At 46.9% G+C, this 14,251-nt stretch overlaps 1 protein-coding gene across 1 annotated transcript; it reads right to left on the reverse strand.

The window, feature by feature from the left end:
- Positions 1 to 12,930, reverse strand: C12H1orf100 (chromosome 12 C1orf100 homolog). Its single transcript, XM_038309540.1, has 4 exons — positions 12,875 to 12,930; positions 4,194 to 4,289; positions 1,506 to 1,678; positions 1 to 110 (listed from the first exon to the last, which is right to left on the reverse strand). Exons 1-4 carry the CDS (start codon positions 12,928 to 12,930, stop codon positions 1 to 3), a joined length of 435 nt encoding a protein of 144 aa, XP_038165468.1.
- Between the last annotated feature and the right edge of the window lie 1,321 nt (positions 12,931 to 14,251).

Consider the following 14,251-nt stretch of genomic DNA (forward strand, 5'->3'; position numbering starts at 1 on the left):
TTAAAAGGTGTTTCTTGCAAAGCCACTTCTCTCGTCACAGCAGTAGACTTCTGGTAGTGAATTAAGAGGTCTAGGATTTGATGAAAGTATGCCTATTTTCTGATCCAAACCTGGAATATAAAAGAAATTAGTGATTTTTGGGGGGCTGCTTACTCTGACATTTTAACACATCATCTTTTTAGCAACTGTGTACAGTACAAAAGTAATTGAAGACATTTAAAGGGACGTAATTAAAATGCGGGTGCCAGGAAGATGGTCAGCGGGGGAAGAAGACACTTCTGGCCAAATCTGAGAAATGGGGTTCAATCCTCTGGCTCCAGATAGTGCAAGGAGAGAACCAACTCCCACCAGTTGTCCTGTGATCTCTGCATGCTCATGTGTGTAAGCACACATATAACATAAGAATGTAACTAAAATATCTTCAAGTAAAATATAGAAAGGGGGATGGGATCCAAGGTTCTTTCTTTAGTCTCTTAATTAATGGGCATATTGTTAGATTATATAAAAATATAAGAAAAACTCATTTGATTTTTTTTTTTTGTGTGTGTGTGTTTTGGTGTCCTGATGTTGCTGTCAGCTATCCTCTGAGGACCTGGGTTTTCAGCGTGGACCTCTTTCCTACTGGCATCCCTCCAGACGAGATGAAATCCTTCCTGACCCTGCCATTCTAAAACTTGTTTTGTAGCCCAGGTTGACTTTGAACTTTCAGTTCCCTAGCTTTAGCCTCCAGAATAGCTGGAATTGCAGGCTTATGTCACCAGTTTTCCGTTTTTTAGTAAAAAGAAAGGGACTCTTAAGGAAAACTGTTGAACAGTTAGTAGTACAGAGACAGTCTAGCTTCAAGGCAAGCGATGTTGAAGAGCAGTGTGGTCTAGGTGTATGTAAATTCTGTGTGGTTTAGGCTTAGTTCATGAGAGATCTTGGAAACTTGGCTTCCTCTGTTTAGAACAACAGCACTCACCCCAGAGACATGCCTAAGGACTAAATATGTGCCTGCCACAGTGTGAACCCCCAAAATTTGGGGGATCTCTCATTCAGAAATTCTCAGTAATTCATACTCAGTGAGCCAAAGTCAAAAGCACCAATGACCCAGCGCCATGGGAACTGTGTAGGTGGGTGTCATGTGAACGTCAGGATCACCTGTCCACCTCAGGTGGCCTTACACGGGCCACAGTGTGTCGGTATGCTACAAGAGGAGCCTATAATTTCTGAGCTCTGGTGTGAATACGCAACTGTTACAGCATTTAAACCAGAATGGAAAGAACCTCGCAGACACCAGGTTACACTCGAGATTTTGTTCCCATTGTTCAGAGAATCAGCTTCCTAGTAGGACATTACAGAGTTTTCACCCCTTTTCAGTCTCGGATGCTTCCGATCTATCTGCACATCCATTTCTGTCCCCAGTTTCACTGGTCCCAGTCATGCCCCTTGTGGCAGTAAATCCCCAGGGTATGCTGACCTTGCCACACTGGTAAGGTTATTCTCAACGAGTTGATAGCACTTACCAATCTCATAAAATGGCAGGGAGTAGGCTCTTTGGTAAGTTGTTTCATTATACCACGTGCCTGTAGGCCTTGACAATTTTCCAAAACAAATGTATCGAATGAGTGTTTGCTGGTCTAATTGAGGCTGGTACGGAGTTTTGCTCTTGGGTGGAATTGCCAAGTCTATAAGGGGTCTACATGGAAACAAAAACAGCTTGCTGAACACCTTTGGAGAATTCATCCATTTTCTCATGAGCTGCAATCTAGGATCCAGTGCAGTCTTTCAGCTAGACTAACCCCTAGTGCCATCTGGGTGTTCTGTAGAACTGTTGTAACCTTTCTGGGCCCCTCATCAAGATAGAATGGCCAACGTCTTCGTCAATCCTGGCAGTGTTCATTCACTGGCATGGCATGCTTGAGGCATGGATGTAAGTACACTGGGACCGTAAGTGGCATGTACCTGAGACCTTGAAAATATGCGTGCTTTATGTCTCAGCAACTGTAGCAGTTAAAGATGTCAACAAAGACTAAGAATGCTTATCAAGGGACTTTGGTGCCAATAGAAAGAATGGGGGCACCTTCATGTTGAAAAAAGAAGGGAAGCACCTGAAGCGGTAGACATGCCCCGCCCACAGAGGTGACATTTAAAGTCAAGACGCACCTCATTGCTTCAGGATTCTTTTTTCCATCATGAGATCAGATATATCCACTATTTAAAAAAAAAATCCAACAAGGCACTAAGCTACATATGTATGTGTATTCATATATATGTATATATGAATGAATGATCCTAAGAACTATATTCTTTTCTGTGTCCATTTTGTTTTAGCTTTCTGTGCAGTGCTACAGGTGAAACCCAGGGTCTCGCACATGCTAGGCAAGCACTACCACATGGTTACATCCCTAGACCTTTCTCCTTGACTGGATGCTGTGTATGGATTGGCATCGCATTTGAAAGTTAATCTGGAGGAAGCACAAGCCAATTAGAGCCGATGGACTGTTAGCAGAGCCACCCTCAGGGAGACAGACTGGAATTTGGGCATTCGCCCTCTAGGCTATGATGCTGGGGTAGAGTGGAGGGAGGGATTGTCTAGCTCTAACTGCGGGCACCTGCCCTTCTCGTTTTCTAGTAGAGGACTTAGCTCTAAGGAAAGTTGACTAAATCATGCGTAGTGGTGCACCTACAGTTTGCAGCAACCCCAAGGCTGTGGGAAAGGTCCCTGAGCTCAGCTTGAATTAGAAACCAGCCTGGGTAATGAAATCTTCTCCCCCAGATTTTAAAAACAGAAGTTACTTAAGTATTTTATTTAGTACTCAGAGCCTTGAACTGGAACTCAGAAACTATAGATTAAAACGTAAACCTAACATTTAACAGTAATTGTGTGACCTGAGTTGAGACACACTGCTTGGGCCATGGAGATGGCTCATTGGTTAAAGGCTGGTGACCCAAGTTCAATCCTTGGGTCCCACTTGGCGAAAGAAGAAAACGAGTTCTGAAAAGTGTCCCGATTTCCGCATGTGCACGGTGGCAGGAGCAGGCAGGCCACAGTAAGTAAATTTCAGAACTAAGAATGTCTCATTCATCTGCTGTATTTCTAACTGGATCGGGATGACCTCAAAACTGCTTCCACTTTCATTTAAGTCTAGACTGTATGCTGCTCTAAGTACAGGTGGCCTGCCGACTCCCACGCCTGGATGAGGATAATTGGAGGCTGGCTAGATGGGAGCTAAAACCAAGAGAAAGGAAATTGAAATAGGCAGGAGATGAACTCAAATGGCAATCATCATGCTGAGGGCTTAACATGCCTCAGAACTTTACAGTGAATCTTTTATTTGGGAGTGAGATACTCAGAGAATGTGAAAATTGCCCAAATCAAACATTTTATAAGTTTCTCAAATTGATGCTTTTACCTCTTGTAGCCTCTTGTAGTTTCTAGCCTCTCTGGACCAGGAAATAAGGTGGATGTGTCTGTGGCTATTAATTTTTGCTTTCCTTTTGTGAAAGGAAGGAGCCGCATAAACCAGAGTTAAACCTTTATTGAGAACGAAACCGAATCCCAGTAAGTTTAAGATATTTGACCAAATTTGGAATTCTAAACTTAAAATGTTTCTTAAATTCCATAGACGATTTAATAAAAATTCTACATTTATTGCTGACTGTGGAAGCAATGTATTCTCCTTTGAGGAAAAAAATCTGTAAACTAGAGAAAGGGATAAAAATACAAAGTGCTAATAAAATGGCTACTGTGGAAATGAAAACAGCCATATTATCAGTGCTAGCCATGTAGCTCCCTGTGGACCATGCTTGACATACTTGAGACTTTGGGTTTGATTCCGGCACCCAGAGGCCTCCCAGGAAACCCAAACCAAGTCTCAAGATTTTTACCAGTTTAGCCTCTTTCCACTCCTTTTCTAGCCAATAGGCCAGTCACTCTTGTGACTAACATTACTATTATTGGTATTGTTGAGATTGTGTGGCTACGAGCTGGAGTTCCGAGTTCCATTCCCAGGATCCCTGTGGGCAGGGGCCGCTCACTTCTGACCTCCATGGGTGCGCTCTCTCTCTCTCTCTCTCTCTCTCTCTCTCTCTCTCTCTCTCTCTCTCTCTCTCTCTCTCTACTATATATATATTATGCCATTCACTTCCCCTACTTGTCATTTTAGCTTCGATGACATTCTTGGAAATTAAGATTTAGGGGTATGTCTCACCTTGGAGCCCTCTTCACGCTGTAGTCAAAATGGAGTCTTGCCAGTTGCCCAGGGTAATAGCCTCTGATGTCCCTTCCTTGGTGACAGATAAATATACTGAAGGAAGCAGGCGAGAAGCAGTCATTACAGTCAGTCTCTTACACAACTGTACCAGCTGCTGTGTGATTGGGAATTTCTCTGAACTTTGTACCCTCTTCCAAGTAGCTGAAACCAGTCAGACTTTCCAGTCATGTTGGTTGTTAGTCATAGCAAGTGTTAGACCTGAGTTTGTGGTATTGGCTGGCCTCTCTTTCCCAGTAACCTCTAAAACCTATAATAGAATGTCTTTTTATTTCTAGGATTCCCAAGAAAATACTTAGCATGTCATATACTGGGTCACAATAGTAGGGAAAAGAGAATGGGTGAGGGAAGGAGGATGGGTGGGAAGGAGGATGGGAGGGGAGGGAGGGAGGGAGGGGACAACGTGTAAAGTCAGTGACAAGGCTGAGAGCTAGCTAAGAGTGGTTAAGAACACTGACTGCTCTTGCAGAGGACCCAGCACTCACATCTGGCAGCTCACAACCTTCCATGACTCCAGTTCCTGGGGATCTGATGCCCTTTTCTGACCCCTGGGGGAACCTGCCCACATACAGTGCATACATATATACTCAGGAACATGCACACGTAATAAAATCCTTGAAGTCAATGAAACAGATGTTGGTAATTGCTGAAGCATAGGAATAAAAGAATGAAGATTCCTTATCCTTTGAAATGTTTATAAAGTTTTGTAAGTTTTTTTACTTAACTATAATAGTTGATTATATAAGACTGTGATGTCAAGGCGTGTGATACTAGTATGTCTGGTGGGAGGATTCTAGCCTCTCTTCGGAGGGTTGGGTTGTGAGGAAGGACAGGTCGGTATAACCTTGGCTGACCCTGAACTTATCACCATCTTCCGCTTGGGCTCCTCAGTGCTGGGATTACCAGTATATGCCGCCATCTTGGTTGTTGTTTTGAAGCATAACATGAGCCACCCCATGGGGATTGGGATGTGAGCATGAGCTATTTGTACAACTGGGATGCTGTGGTGTTGAAGCCTTGGCCCCCAGGGTGGTGCTACTGGGGAGTGGTAGAACCTTTAGGAGATGGGGTTTAGGGGAGGACCTTAGGTCATTGGTAATATTGAGGCAGAAGAATGGGGTGAAGAGTGAAGACCAAAATCCCTTACACAAAAGCTGTAAGATTCACATATAGAAGAAACCTATTGGTAAGGATGGGAGGAAGAGCTATGGGACACTAAGGAGAGCCAGAGAGCCAGGTATTCAGGGTTTGCATAGGCTAAAAGGAAGAACTCTCTAGAGGGGGGAAGTCATGTATGCCAAGACTAAATCACAGTTGAGTTCAGAGTAGAGGACGTGTTAGCTTTTTGTTACTGTAGCACATATCAGATAAATCAGCTTAAAAGAAAGGTTATTTGCCTCATCGTTTCGGTCCATGACAACTAATTGGTCCTATTGTTTTGGTCACGCAGCACATCGTGGCAAGTCATCTAAAGGTTCCACCATCTCTCCATAGCACTACTGGCAGAAGGCCAGCCCTTCAACATACTGGCCTTGGGGGACCATCCCAGATCTGGATGATTGCCGGGGTCAGAGTAGGCCTAGCTGTCGAGAGTGAATCAAGACAAGTGCTGGGCAGGGCAGGTTCTGTCTGTCTGTGCCAACAGACCTCAGAGAGCTCTAATTTTCTGAGTAACCACAGGGTGTCTGGGCCTGTCTAGTGGCTAAGATAATAGGACTGAGCCCTGAGTTACAGCGGGAGATTAAGTCGTAAGAGGAGAGAGAAGTTGGCATAGAAGTAAGGAACAAATGACGTTGCTCAGTGTGTGGGAGGTGGAGGTGCCACTTAGGCAAACCTCCAGTTCTGAGCACTGGTGTAGGAGTCCCCTAGAGCCAAGCCACAAGTTCGTGAGGGATCACAGGCACCCAGGGCATAGCTCTTATGGCTGCACTGCTGTCTACACTGAAAGAGTTCACCCTGCTCTCGTCATTGCTCCGAGAATGGCACCATTCCCACTGGCCTCCAGTAGTGTGACCGCTGCCATCCCTTGGAAGAGACCCTGGCTCGTTGGTCAGAAGTGGAGAGCGAGCAGGAAAGAGTTTTAGGGAGACAGGCTAAGTGGAGAAGTGAGGAGATGCGGGGAAGAAAAAGATGGCCCGTTTTGCTTCTAACTTTTCTCTCTTCCTTTTGCATCTCCTGCTCTCCCACTCCCCTCCCCTGCTTTGTCGGGGCTGCCTGCTGAGCCCAGGGCTTTCTGCACACTAAACAGCTGTGCTGGCCCAGAACCACAGCCCCCTTTTATTTTAATTTTGAAACAGGGTCTCTCTGCATTTTCCATGCTGACCCCAAACTCATGATCCTCCTGCCTCTGCCTCTTGAGTGCTGGAACTATAGGTATTCTCCCTCATGCCCCGCTCCCTCTGACTCTAGGGAGTTTTCTAAGTCCTCACCTGTGACCTTAACCTGGAACACGAGAAAGCTTCTAATTCATTCTGCCATTAAAGTAGTGAGGTTTTTGTTTTTTTGCTTTTTGTTTTGTTCTGTTTTTCAGCTTAAGGAGAAATGATCCTGGCTTGGCCAGAGGCTTTGCAGTGAACACTCAGCTTCTCTCCTGGAGGTTCAGCTGGAGGGGAAGGACGAATGAATGGGAGTGCCCCATGAGCCTGGCCAGGGTTCTGCTCAGAGGTTACTGATTCCTGAATCCATAGAAAGCTCTCCTAAGGTGGCATGGCGGAGCCAGCTTGTCTGGTTCCACGTGCATTATTTGCATGTCCCTGACAGCGTGGCTGTCTGATAGGGTAGGTTTATCTACACAAGAGTGGATCTGTCTCCTGGGAGGGTGACTGTAACCGGCGCAGGATCTGAAGTCTGGCACAGACAACATTTAGTATGCATGGGTGAAATCAGGAGGGTTTTCTGTCTACACAGTACCATTGCCAGAGGGAATACCATCATGTGTCCATCTCGGTTGCCTGTGCTGGACCTCCAGCCTTAAAGACTAATTCTCAGCACCTAGCAAGGTAAATATGGACTTTTCATGGGTGTTTCCTAACAGTGAAAAGAGAAGCCGAGTGGACATTCTGAATACCGCACAGCAGTGAGTACCAGAGCCGTGGAGCAAGCCTAGTCCCTAATTCCATGTCTTACTCAGAGCTATCTACAGTGTATGTGCGATTTTTGTTTTCCAGGGGAGTTTGGCACAACTTCTGTTTGGACCGGATGATTCTCCCACTTCTAGGCAGTCAGCAAGTGGACACAATGTACCAAAGGGTCAGGGTAAGCTGGTTTTAGTTCAACCAGAAGGAGTGTTTGGAAGCTCCGATGTGGCTACAGTATTCTAATGGGGGTGTGCTCTTGTTAGGTAGGTCCTGTACACTCACCCGAAGTTCATCTTCTGGTAAGGAAAGCCCTATATAGTCAACATGCTAACATCAGTGGTGCATACTATAGCATGTTTGAGAACTAAAGCTTGCAACTAAGCATCTCAGCTAAGGATGTGAGCTGACATAGAAGATGAGATTAAAGACAGGGCTGGGAGGGTGGCACATCGTCTCACCCTCCAGGAAGTACCGGCTCCATATTTCCTCAAGGAATGGGAGGGCAGGTTCCATTCGCTCGTCAGTAAAATGAGAATTGTAGCTACCGTTTTCATCAGTGATGGAACAAGGGTAATGAGAGACTTGTAGCTGGAGACTGAAAGGTCCTTTCTTCATTAGATGGTGCCTGTCTTTCTAGGTAGCATGAGCTGACCCTGCGGTGGTGTCTGGATGTTTTCAGGATGCTACAGTTGATAGTCATTTCTATTGCTGTGACCGGATACCACGACCATGGCAACTCGTATAAAAGGAAGTATTTAACTGGGGCCTTGCGTACAGTTTTAAAGGGTTAGACCATGATCGTCACGGTGGGAAGCAGACAGACTCGGTGCTGGAGCAGCAGCTGAGAGCTTTACATCCTGATCCACGGGCAGGAGGCAGAAGCTGGGCCAGCCCACTCCTGGGGATACCCTTCCTCCACCAAGGCCACACCTACTTGTTCCCATGAACAGTTCCATAACTGGGGATGAAGCATTTAAACATCTGAGCATTGGGGGGGGGGGCATTATCATTCAAACCACCACAATATTTATTTATTTTGGTGCTGGAGGTTGAACCTGGTGCCTTATGCATGCCGAGCGTATTCTCTACCACTGAACGATAGCTCCAGTTGATGCTGGAGTTGCTGCTGCCGTAGCTGTTTACTTGTGTGTATGGCACTTTTCACCTGCATGTATGTCTGTGCACCATGTGTGTACACTGCCTAGAGATATAAGAGGAGGGCGTCAGATTGCCTGGAGCTGGAATTAGTCATGTGGGTGCTGGGAACTAACACCTGGTCCTCTAGAAGAGCAGTAAATATTCTTAACCATAAACCTGACACAAATCCTGTGCTTTTGATCTCCCATGCCACACTGATTTTCCTCCGTTTGGGGGATCTTTTCAGGAATATCTTGGGCTCCACAAACTAACAGAGCATCCAGCCCTAGTCAACAAACACCAGGCCTCCAGTCTGACCTGGGGATGACACCGGCTAGCACTTGTCTCTAATTGAATTCTTCTTGCGAGACTCAGATGTGGTCACTAAGATTACTCCTGAGCCTTAATTACTAACTTTTATTAGGTGCCCGCACTAGTTTGCCCATCAGTTTCACATTCTAGCCCCCAGGGCTGGCCATGCAGGGATCAGCGGGATGAATGTGTCTGTAAACAGCAGAAGGGCAGACCCGAGTTGTGTCAGTGACCAGAGTCAAACCACCACCGAATACTTTTGCTCATTCCTTCTGGTTTCCTTAGCAACAACGCATAGAGGGCCCCTCTGTCACTACTGTCAGGCAGAAGTGATGGAAGCAGTTTTCAGAGACGGGCAAGAAAGTTCCACACCAGAGTGGGGACCAACCCAAACAGCAAACCGTAGTGAAGCCAGACCAGTGGGTTCAAGTTCCGTCTCTGCTGGTTGCAACCTGTGGGCTCTTGGGACAGTCACTTATCCTCATCACGCCTCGGCTTCCTTGTCGGGAACTCGCAGTTGTTATGAAGGCTAAATAGAATAGCGTATACCAAGACCAATGCTGACACACAGCAGAGCTGCCTTCTACCAGTGGGGAGATGGGTAGGAAGCAAATCCTAAGGAGGAAAACTGGAGGCTGTGATAAGGGCCCTGAGGCGGTGTGAAGTAGGGGACGTGGGGACAGAGATGGAAGGAGAAGTCTTCTGCTGGCCAAAGTACCCAAGAAGTGGCTGCCTAACTAGTTGGAAGGGAGCTGAGACACTGTGTGAAAGGGGGTGAGGGGTGTGGAGTAGTAGTCCAGGGAGAAGGAGGAGCGTACCCAAAGGCCTGGGATCTAGAAGAAGCATAGCCTCCTGAAGAAACTGAAGACTGAGGACTTCTAACTAGTAGGAAGTGAAGGGCTGGGCCTGTGAGGACTTTGCGGGACCCAGCAATGAATTCGGATTTGGCCCCAGGTGTATTGGGCTGAGGGGTTTATTTCAGGGAGGGCTGTGATCTTTATGAAGCTCAAGCTAGAGAACAGATTGCCGGAGGATGAGTGTGCGCATTGATACCGATGACCGGGGAAGGCAAAGATGATTTGGACCCCCTGAGACTGTGAGCTGGGGACACAGCCTGCATGGAGAATGGCCCCCAAAGGCCCATGTGCAGACTTGATCCTTGGGCCATGGTGCTAAAGAGAAAGTGGAACATTTAAGAGGTGGTACCTACTAGAAGGAAGATGGGCCACTGGGGATGTATGTAACCTTGCAGGGGATATTGGAACTCTCATTCTCGGTCTCTCTTCTGCTTCCTGGGTGATTATAGGCATACAGCTAATAATGGTTACTCTTGCTTGTTAGCTTGATGGGAGTCTAGACCACACACTGCAGGTGTGTTCTGTGAGAGCATCTCCAGAGAGCTTAAACTGAGATGGGAGGATCCATCTTGAATGTGGGAGGCACCTGCCAGCCCCTAGGCTGGGACCCAGACTGACAGCAGACACAGTGTGACCAGGCGCCTCCTGCTGCCACGTCTTCCCTGCCATGGCGGTGGGCTGTACCCTTCTTAGGTAGCTCTCTCATCTTGTCGCAGCAAGTAGCTAGTACACTGCTCTTGTGGGATTCTGTGCTGCCACAGCCACAGGCCAAGCTGGCTAACATACGAGCATTTTGATAGCACTATCCTGGTGGCAGAGTTGATGGAACTCACTGGGGAATTAAACTGCTATTGGCAGGGTCTAAGGTGGGCAGAGAGCCACCTCACAGGGCATCCTGCAGTGGAGAGTGGGGCACCGAGACTAGGACAAGTGTAGGGATTCCCACCATATAGAGAAGCAAGAGTGAGCTGAACACCAACAGCCAGAGGCACACTGCTCAAATCCTTGTGCTCCCCAGGGCTTGGCTTGGATACAGTGTTGGATGTGGCTCTCCAGAGCTCCCCAGAGCAGCAGCCAGCAAAACTTTGTTTCCATTTTTCCTAGGAGATGAGCCCACAGTAGACAAAGTGATCTCATCCATACGCAGAAGGATCGGTGGCTTGAGGGGAGGAAGGGATGAGGGGGTGCAGAACCCGCTCCCTATTTCTTTCCATCCTCCTGTCTCCTGGGGTGGAGTTTGAAAATAGAGGGGTAAGGTCTGTGTGTCCTCTGACAGAAAAGTCTTTTTTTAAAAACATTTATTTAGAGGGGCTGGAGAGATGGCTCAGTGGTTAAGAGCATTGCCTGCTCTTCCAAAGGTCCTGAGTTCAATTCCCAGCAACCACATGGTGGCTCACAACCATCTGTAATGAGGTCTGGTGCCCTCTTCTGACTAGCTGTATACATAATAAATAAATAAATAAATAAATACATATATTTATTTATTTATTTACCTATCGTATGGGTTTGTGTTTATGTGTGGACACACACATGTGCCACGCATGTGGAGGTCAGAGGATAACCTGCAAGAGCTGGTTCTTTCTACCATGTAGGTTCTGGAGATCGAATTCAGGTCTTCAGATTTGGTGTCAAGAGCCATGAGCATCTCACCTGCTCATGTGACGAGGGGATTCTTAAGATATCCAGGAAGTAGGCACCCTTCTGTGCCTACTTCCTTAAGAACAGAACTGGACAGGAAGTAAAAACAAGGCCTGCTCAAGCCCACCAGGCCACTGGGGGCTCCAAGATGTTGGCCCCCCCTATAATGAGACGAGAGAAAGAGGTCTAAAGCGGCAGAGAGGTGGTGTAATGTGGGGGGGGGGGAAGATGAACTATGGCATATTTTCTCTCTTATACAGAATCTAGATTTAAGTATGCATATGTGTGACACAAACGCAGAACTGGACTAACACACATGACATGAGATCAGAAAGGGGGCTATTTGCACGGGGCAAGGGGACCAGTGAGAGTTGGGGGCGAGGAACACAGGGTAGTGGGGTGCAGTGATTTGTCTGTGTGGAACTGTCATAATGAAACCCATTATTTTCTATAATAACTTAAAAATAATTTTAAAAAGTTAAAAAACAAAACAAAGCATGAGGCTGTCTTCTTAGAATTCTGTACTGATTTAAAGCTCTGTCCTTAATTATTATTCCAGTATCTGCCAGAGAGCTTCACAGCCACACCCTCTCTGAGACATAGTAATCCAGCAGGTGCCTGCTTTGTCAGACATCCATTTTGTGGCCCTGTGAAATGCATGCTTGGTATCATTGCTATTGCTTAAAGAATTGCTAATTTGTCTGTATGTGTAGATAAACTGAAAGCCTTGTAGGGAGTGAGAATATTTTTTGAAGAATAAAGAGACCCGAGGAGGAAACAAAACAAAAGACATGAGTCTGGCCTCCAGGGCATGAGGCTTGCAGCCCCAACCTTCTTAGTTTCTAGTCTTTGCAGATCCCACAGCAGGGGCTGATGGGAGAGAGGCTTAGGACTTACACAGGTGATTCCCGCCACCTCCCTGCAAGATAAAGTCAGCAGCGAAGCTTGCCTACAGGGCTTATTATTCTTGTGTTTTAGATGGCCTTGGAGAATGAATGAGAGTCCCCTTGGTCTCTCTCTGTGTGTACAGTCAGCTCCCATGTTGCAGAGGAAGGGGGATGTTTTGATTTACCTCAAGGAAGTAAATCTGATTCAAAGTTTGGGTTTGAGTTCCCCACTCTTCCTGTTGGAGCCCTTCCCAACCCATCTCTTATGTTTGTATTTGGAGTTTCCGGGTTGCTTGGATTCTGCAAAGACATAATTTCTTTTCTTACAACTTTCTTTAAACTTGGGACTGAAGGTTGGTTGAATGGTTAAGACCCCTTGATGCTCTTCCAGAGGACCCTGGTTCAGTTCCCAGCATCCAGCTTACAACCACCTTTAAGTCCAGCTCCAGGACCTAATGTCCTCTTCTGGCCTCCAAGGGCACTTGCAAGCATATGCACACACACATACACACACACATGCTCTCTCTCTCTCTCTTTCTCTCTCACTTTTCTTTTAAAGTCTTAAAAAAAATCCAACTTTCTCTACATTCAAGAATGCGTCACTAGATCCCCCTGGCTGCAGCTGCCCCTCAGTGGCTGGAAAGCAGGATAGGTGGTTCTCTTCCCCTGGGCACTTGCCTTCCTCACTCTGGTGGTTTCCGGATGAGCCTTACCTAGGTGGAACCGTTGGGCGACGCTCTACAAATTCTCGTAGTCGGATGGCTGTCATGATAGATGGGAATCTGAAAAGAGTTAGGGAGTGAAATTTCATACTGCAAGGTTACAGAGTTTCCAGGCATTAGCTATTGCTACAGTTTGGATGCATATTGTTTCCAGAAGGCAGGCCCTCCCTAGGCAGATGGACCTGGGCTGTATAACAATGGTGGCTGAAGCTGAGCCTTTGGGAGCAGGCCAGAAAGCAGGGTGCCTCCATGGTCTCTGCTTCAGTTCCTGCCTCTAGATTCCTGCCTTGACTTTTCTCCATGAAGGACTGGAGCTGGGAAGCTAAATAAACCCTCTCCTCCCGCTAGCTGCTTTTGGTCAGTGTCTTACCACAGCATCTGAGAAGCAAGCAAGCTAGGTCATTCTCCAAACAGCTTCCTGGTTCTCCTAGTGTTGTCCCCCAGGCTTCCTCCAGCCCCACCCAAACCTGACTGTGTTCCGTTTAAAGCTCTCCCTTCTCAGCATTGAGCCTTTTTCTGTTTTCATACTTGCCTTAACCTTAAACCGTGTTGTTTCTTGCCTTAGTTTATTTTTTAATTGCCTTTGATTATTTACTGGATACCACAGCTTTCCATAAGCAAACCAGTACATTTAAGCTTCACGTGAGCAAATCCATAACGGGACTGAGTGGGTGGGAGAGTGGGGTGGGAGAGTGGGTGGGAGAGTGGGTGGGAGGGTCTGCTGTTGCTGGAGTATCACCGTGTACCTCGTAAACGGCTCATACCGTGAACAGGCTGTCCACTCTACATAAAGAGAGCAGTGTCTAATTTGCATGAACATGGCAACTTGAGGTAGCAGGCGAACCTTGGCTGGAGACCCCTGTGGCCTGGGCGAATTACCTCTCCGTAGGGTTTAATGAAACAATGTTTGGGCATGCTCTGTGGCTTAAAGGCACGCTTGAGAAAGGAGAAATATAAGTTTATTTGTGAGCCTGCATAACATGTACCAGGGAGCCCACTGCAGCTAACCGCATCCTCCAGGAAGGTCTGCAAAGCGAGGTGGCTGTCTTCCTCACGAGAACACAGGCGCTCAGACGTTAAGTAATGTGAGCAAGTTAGAAGGGAGCCAGGGCTGGAATCCTCAGGCTCAAGAACCATCCATCTTAATGACGGAGTTGCACCAAAGCAAGCCAGCGCAGCGAGAGACCTTGGCCAAAACAAAGCTGGGGCTGTGCAAAAGGAACCAGGAGGAAAGAGAAGCCATCAGCAGGAAGAGAGGGCTGGGGAGGAAGGTATGTGAAGCCTCCTCTTTTCCTTTTATAGTCAAGTTTAACTCACCCCCAGGCTCCCGCCAGCTCTATTTTACCTCTCTGTGGGTTTTTCAAACCA

This window comes from Arvicola amphibius, chromosome 12, assembly GCF_903992535.2.
Source record: "Arvicola amphibius chromosome 12, mArvAmp1.2, whole genome shotgun sequence".
Classification (NCBI taxonomy): Eukaryota; Metazoa; Chordata; class Mammalia; order Rodentia; family Cricetidae; genus Arvicola; species Arvicola amphibius.

Excerpts from the sequence above, each read along its gene's own strand:
- C12H1orf100 (XM_038309540.1), bottom strand. The coding sequence starts at position 12,930 with ATGACAGCCATCCGACTACGAGAATTTGTAGAGCGTCGCCCAACGGTT. Across the intron at positions 1,679-4,193 it reads AGCGTGAAGAGGGCTCCAAG|ACCCCTTATAGACTTGGCAA; the intron begins GTGAGACATACC and ends GTTTCCATGTAG. Across the intron at positions 111-1,505 it reads CCTGCCATTTTATGAGATTG|GTTTGGATCAGAAAATAGGC; the intron begins GTAAGTGCTATC and ends TTTATATTCCAG.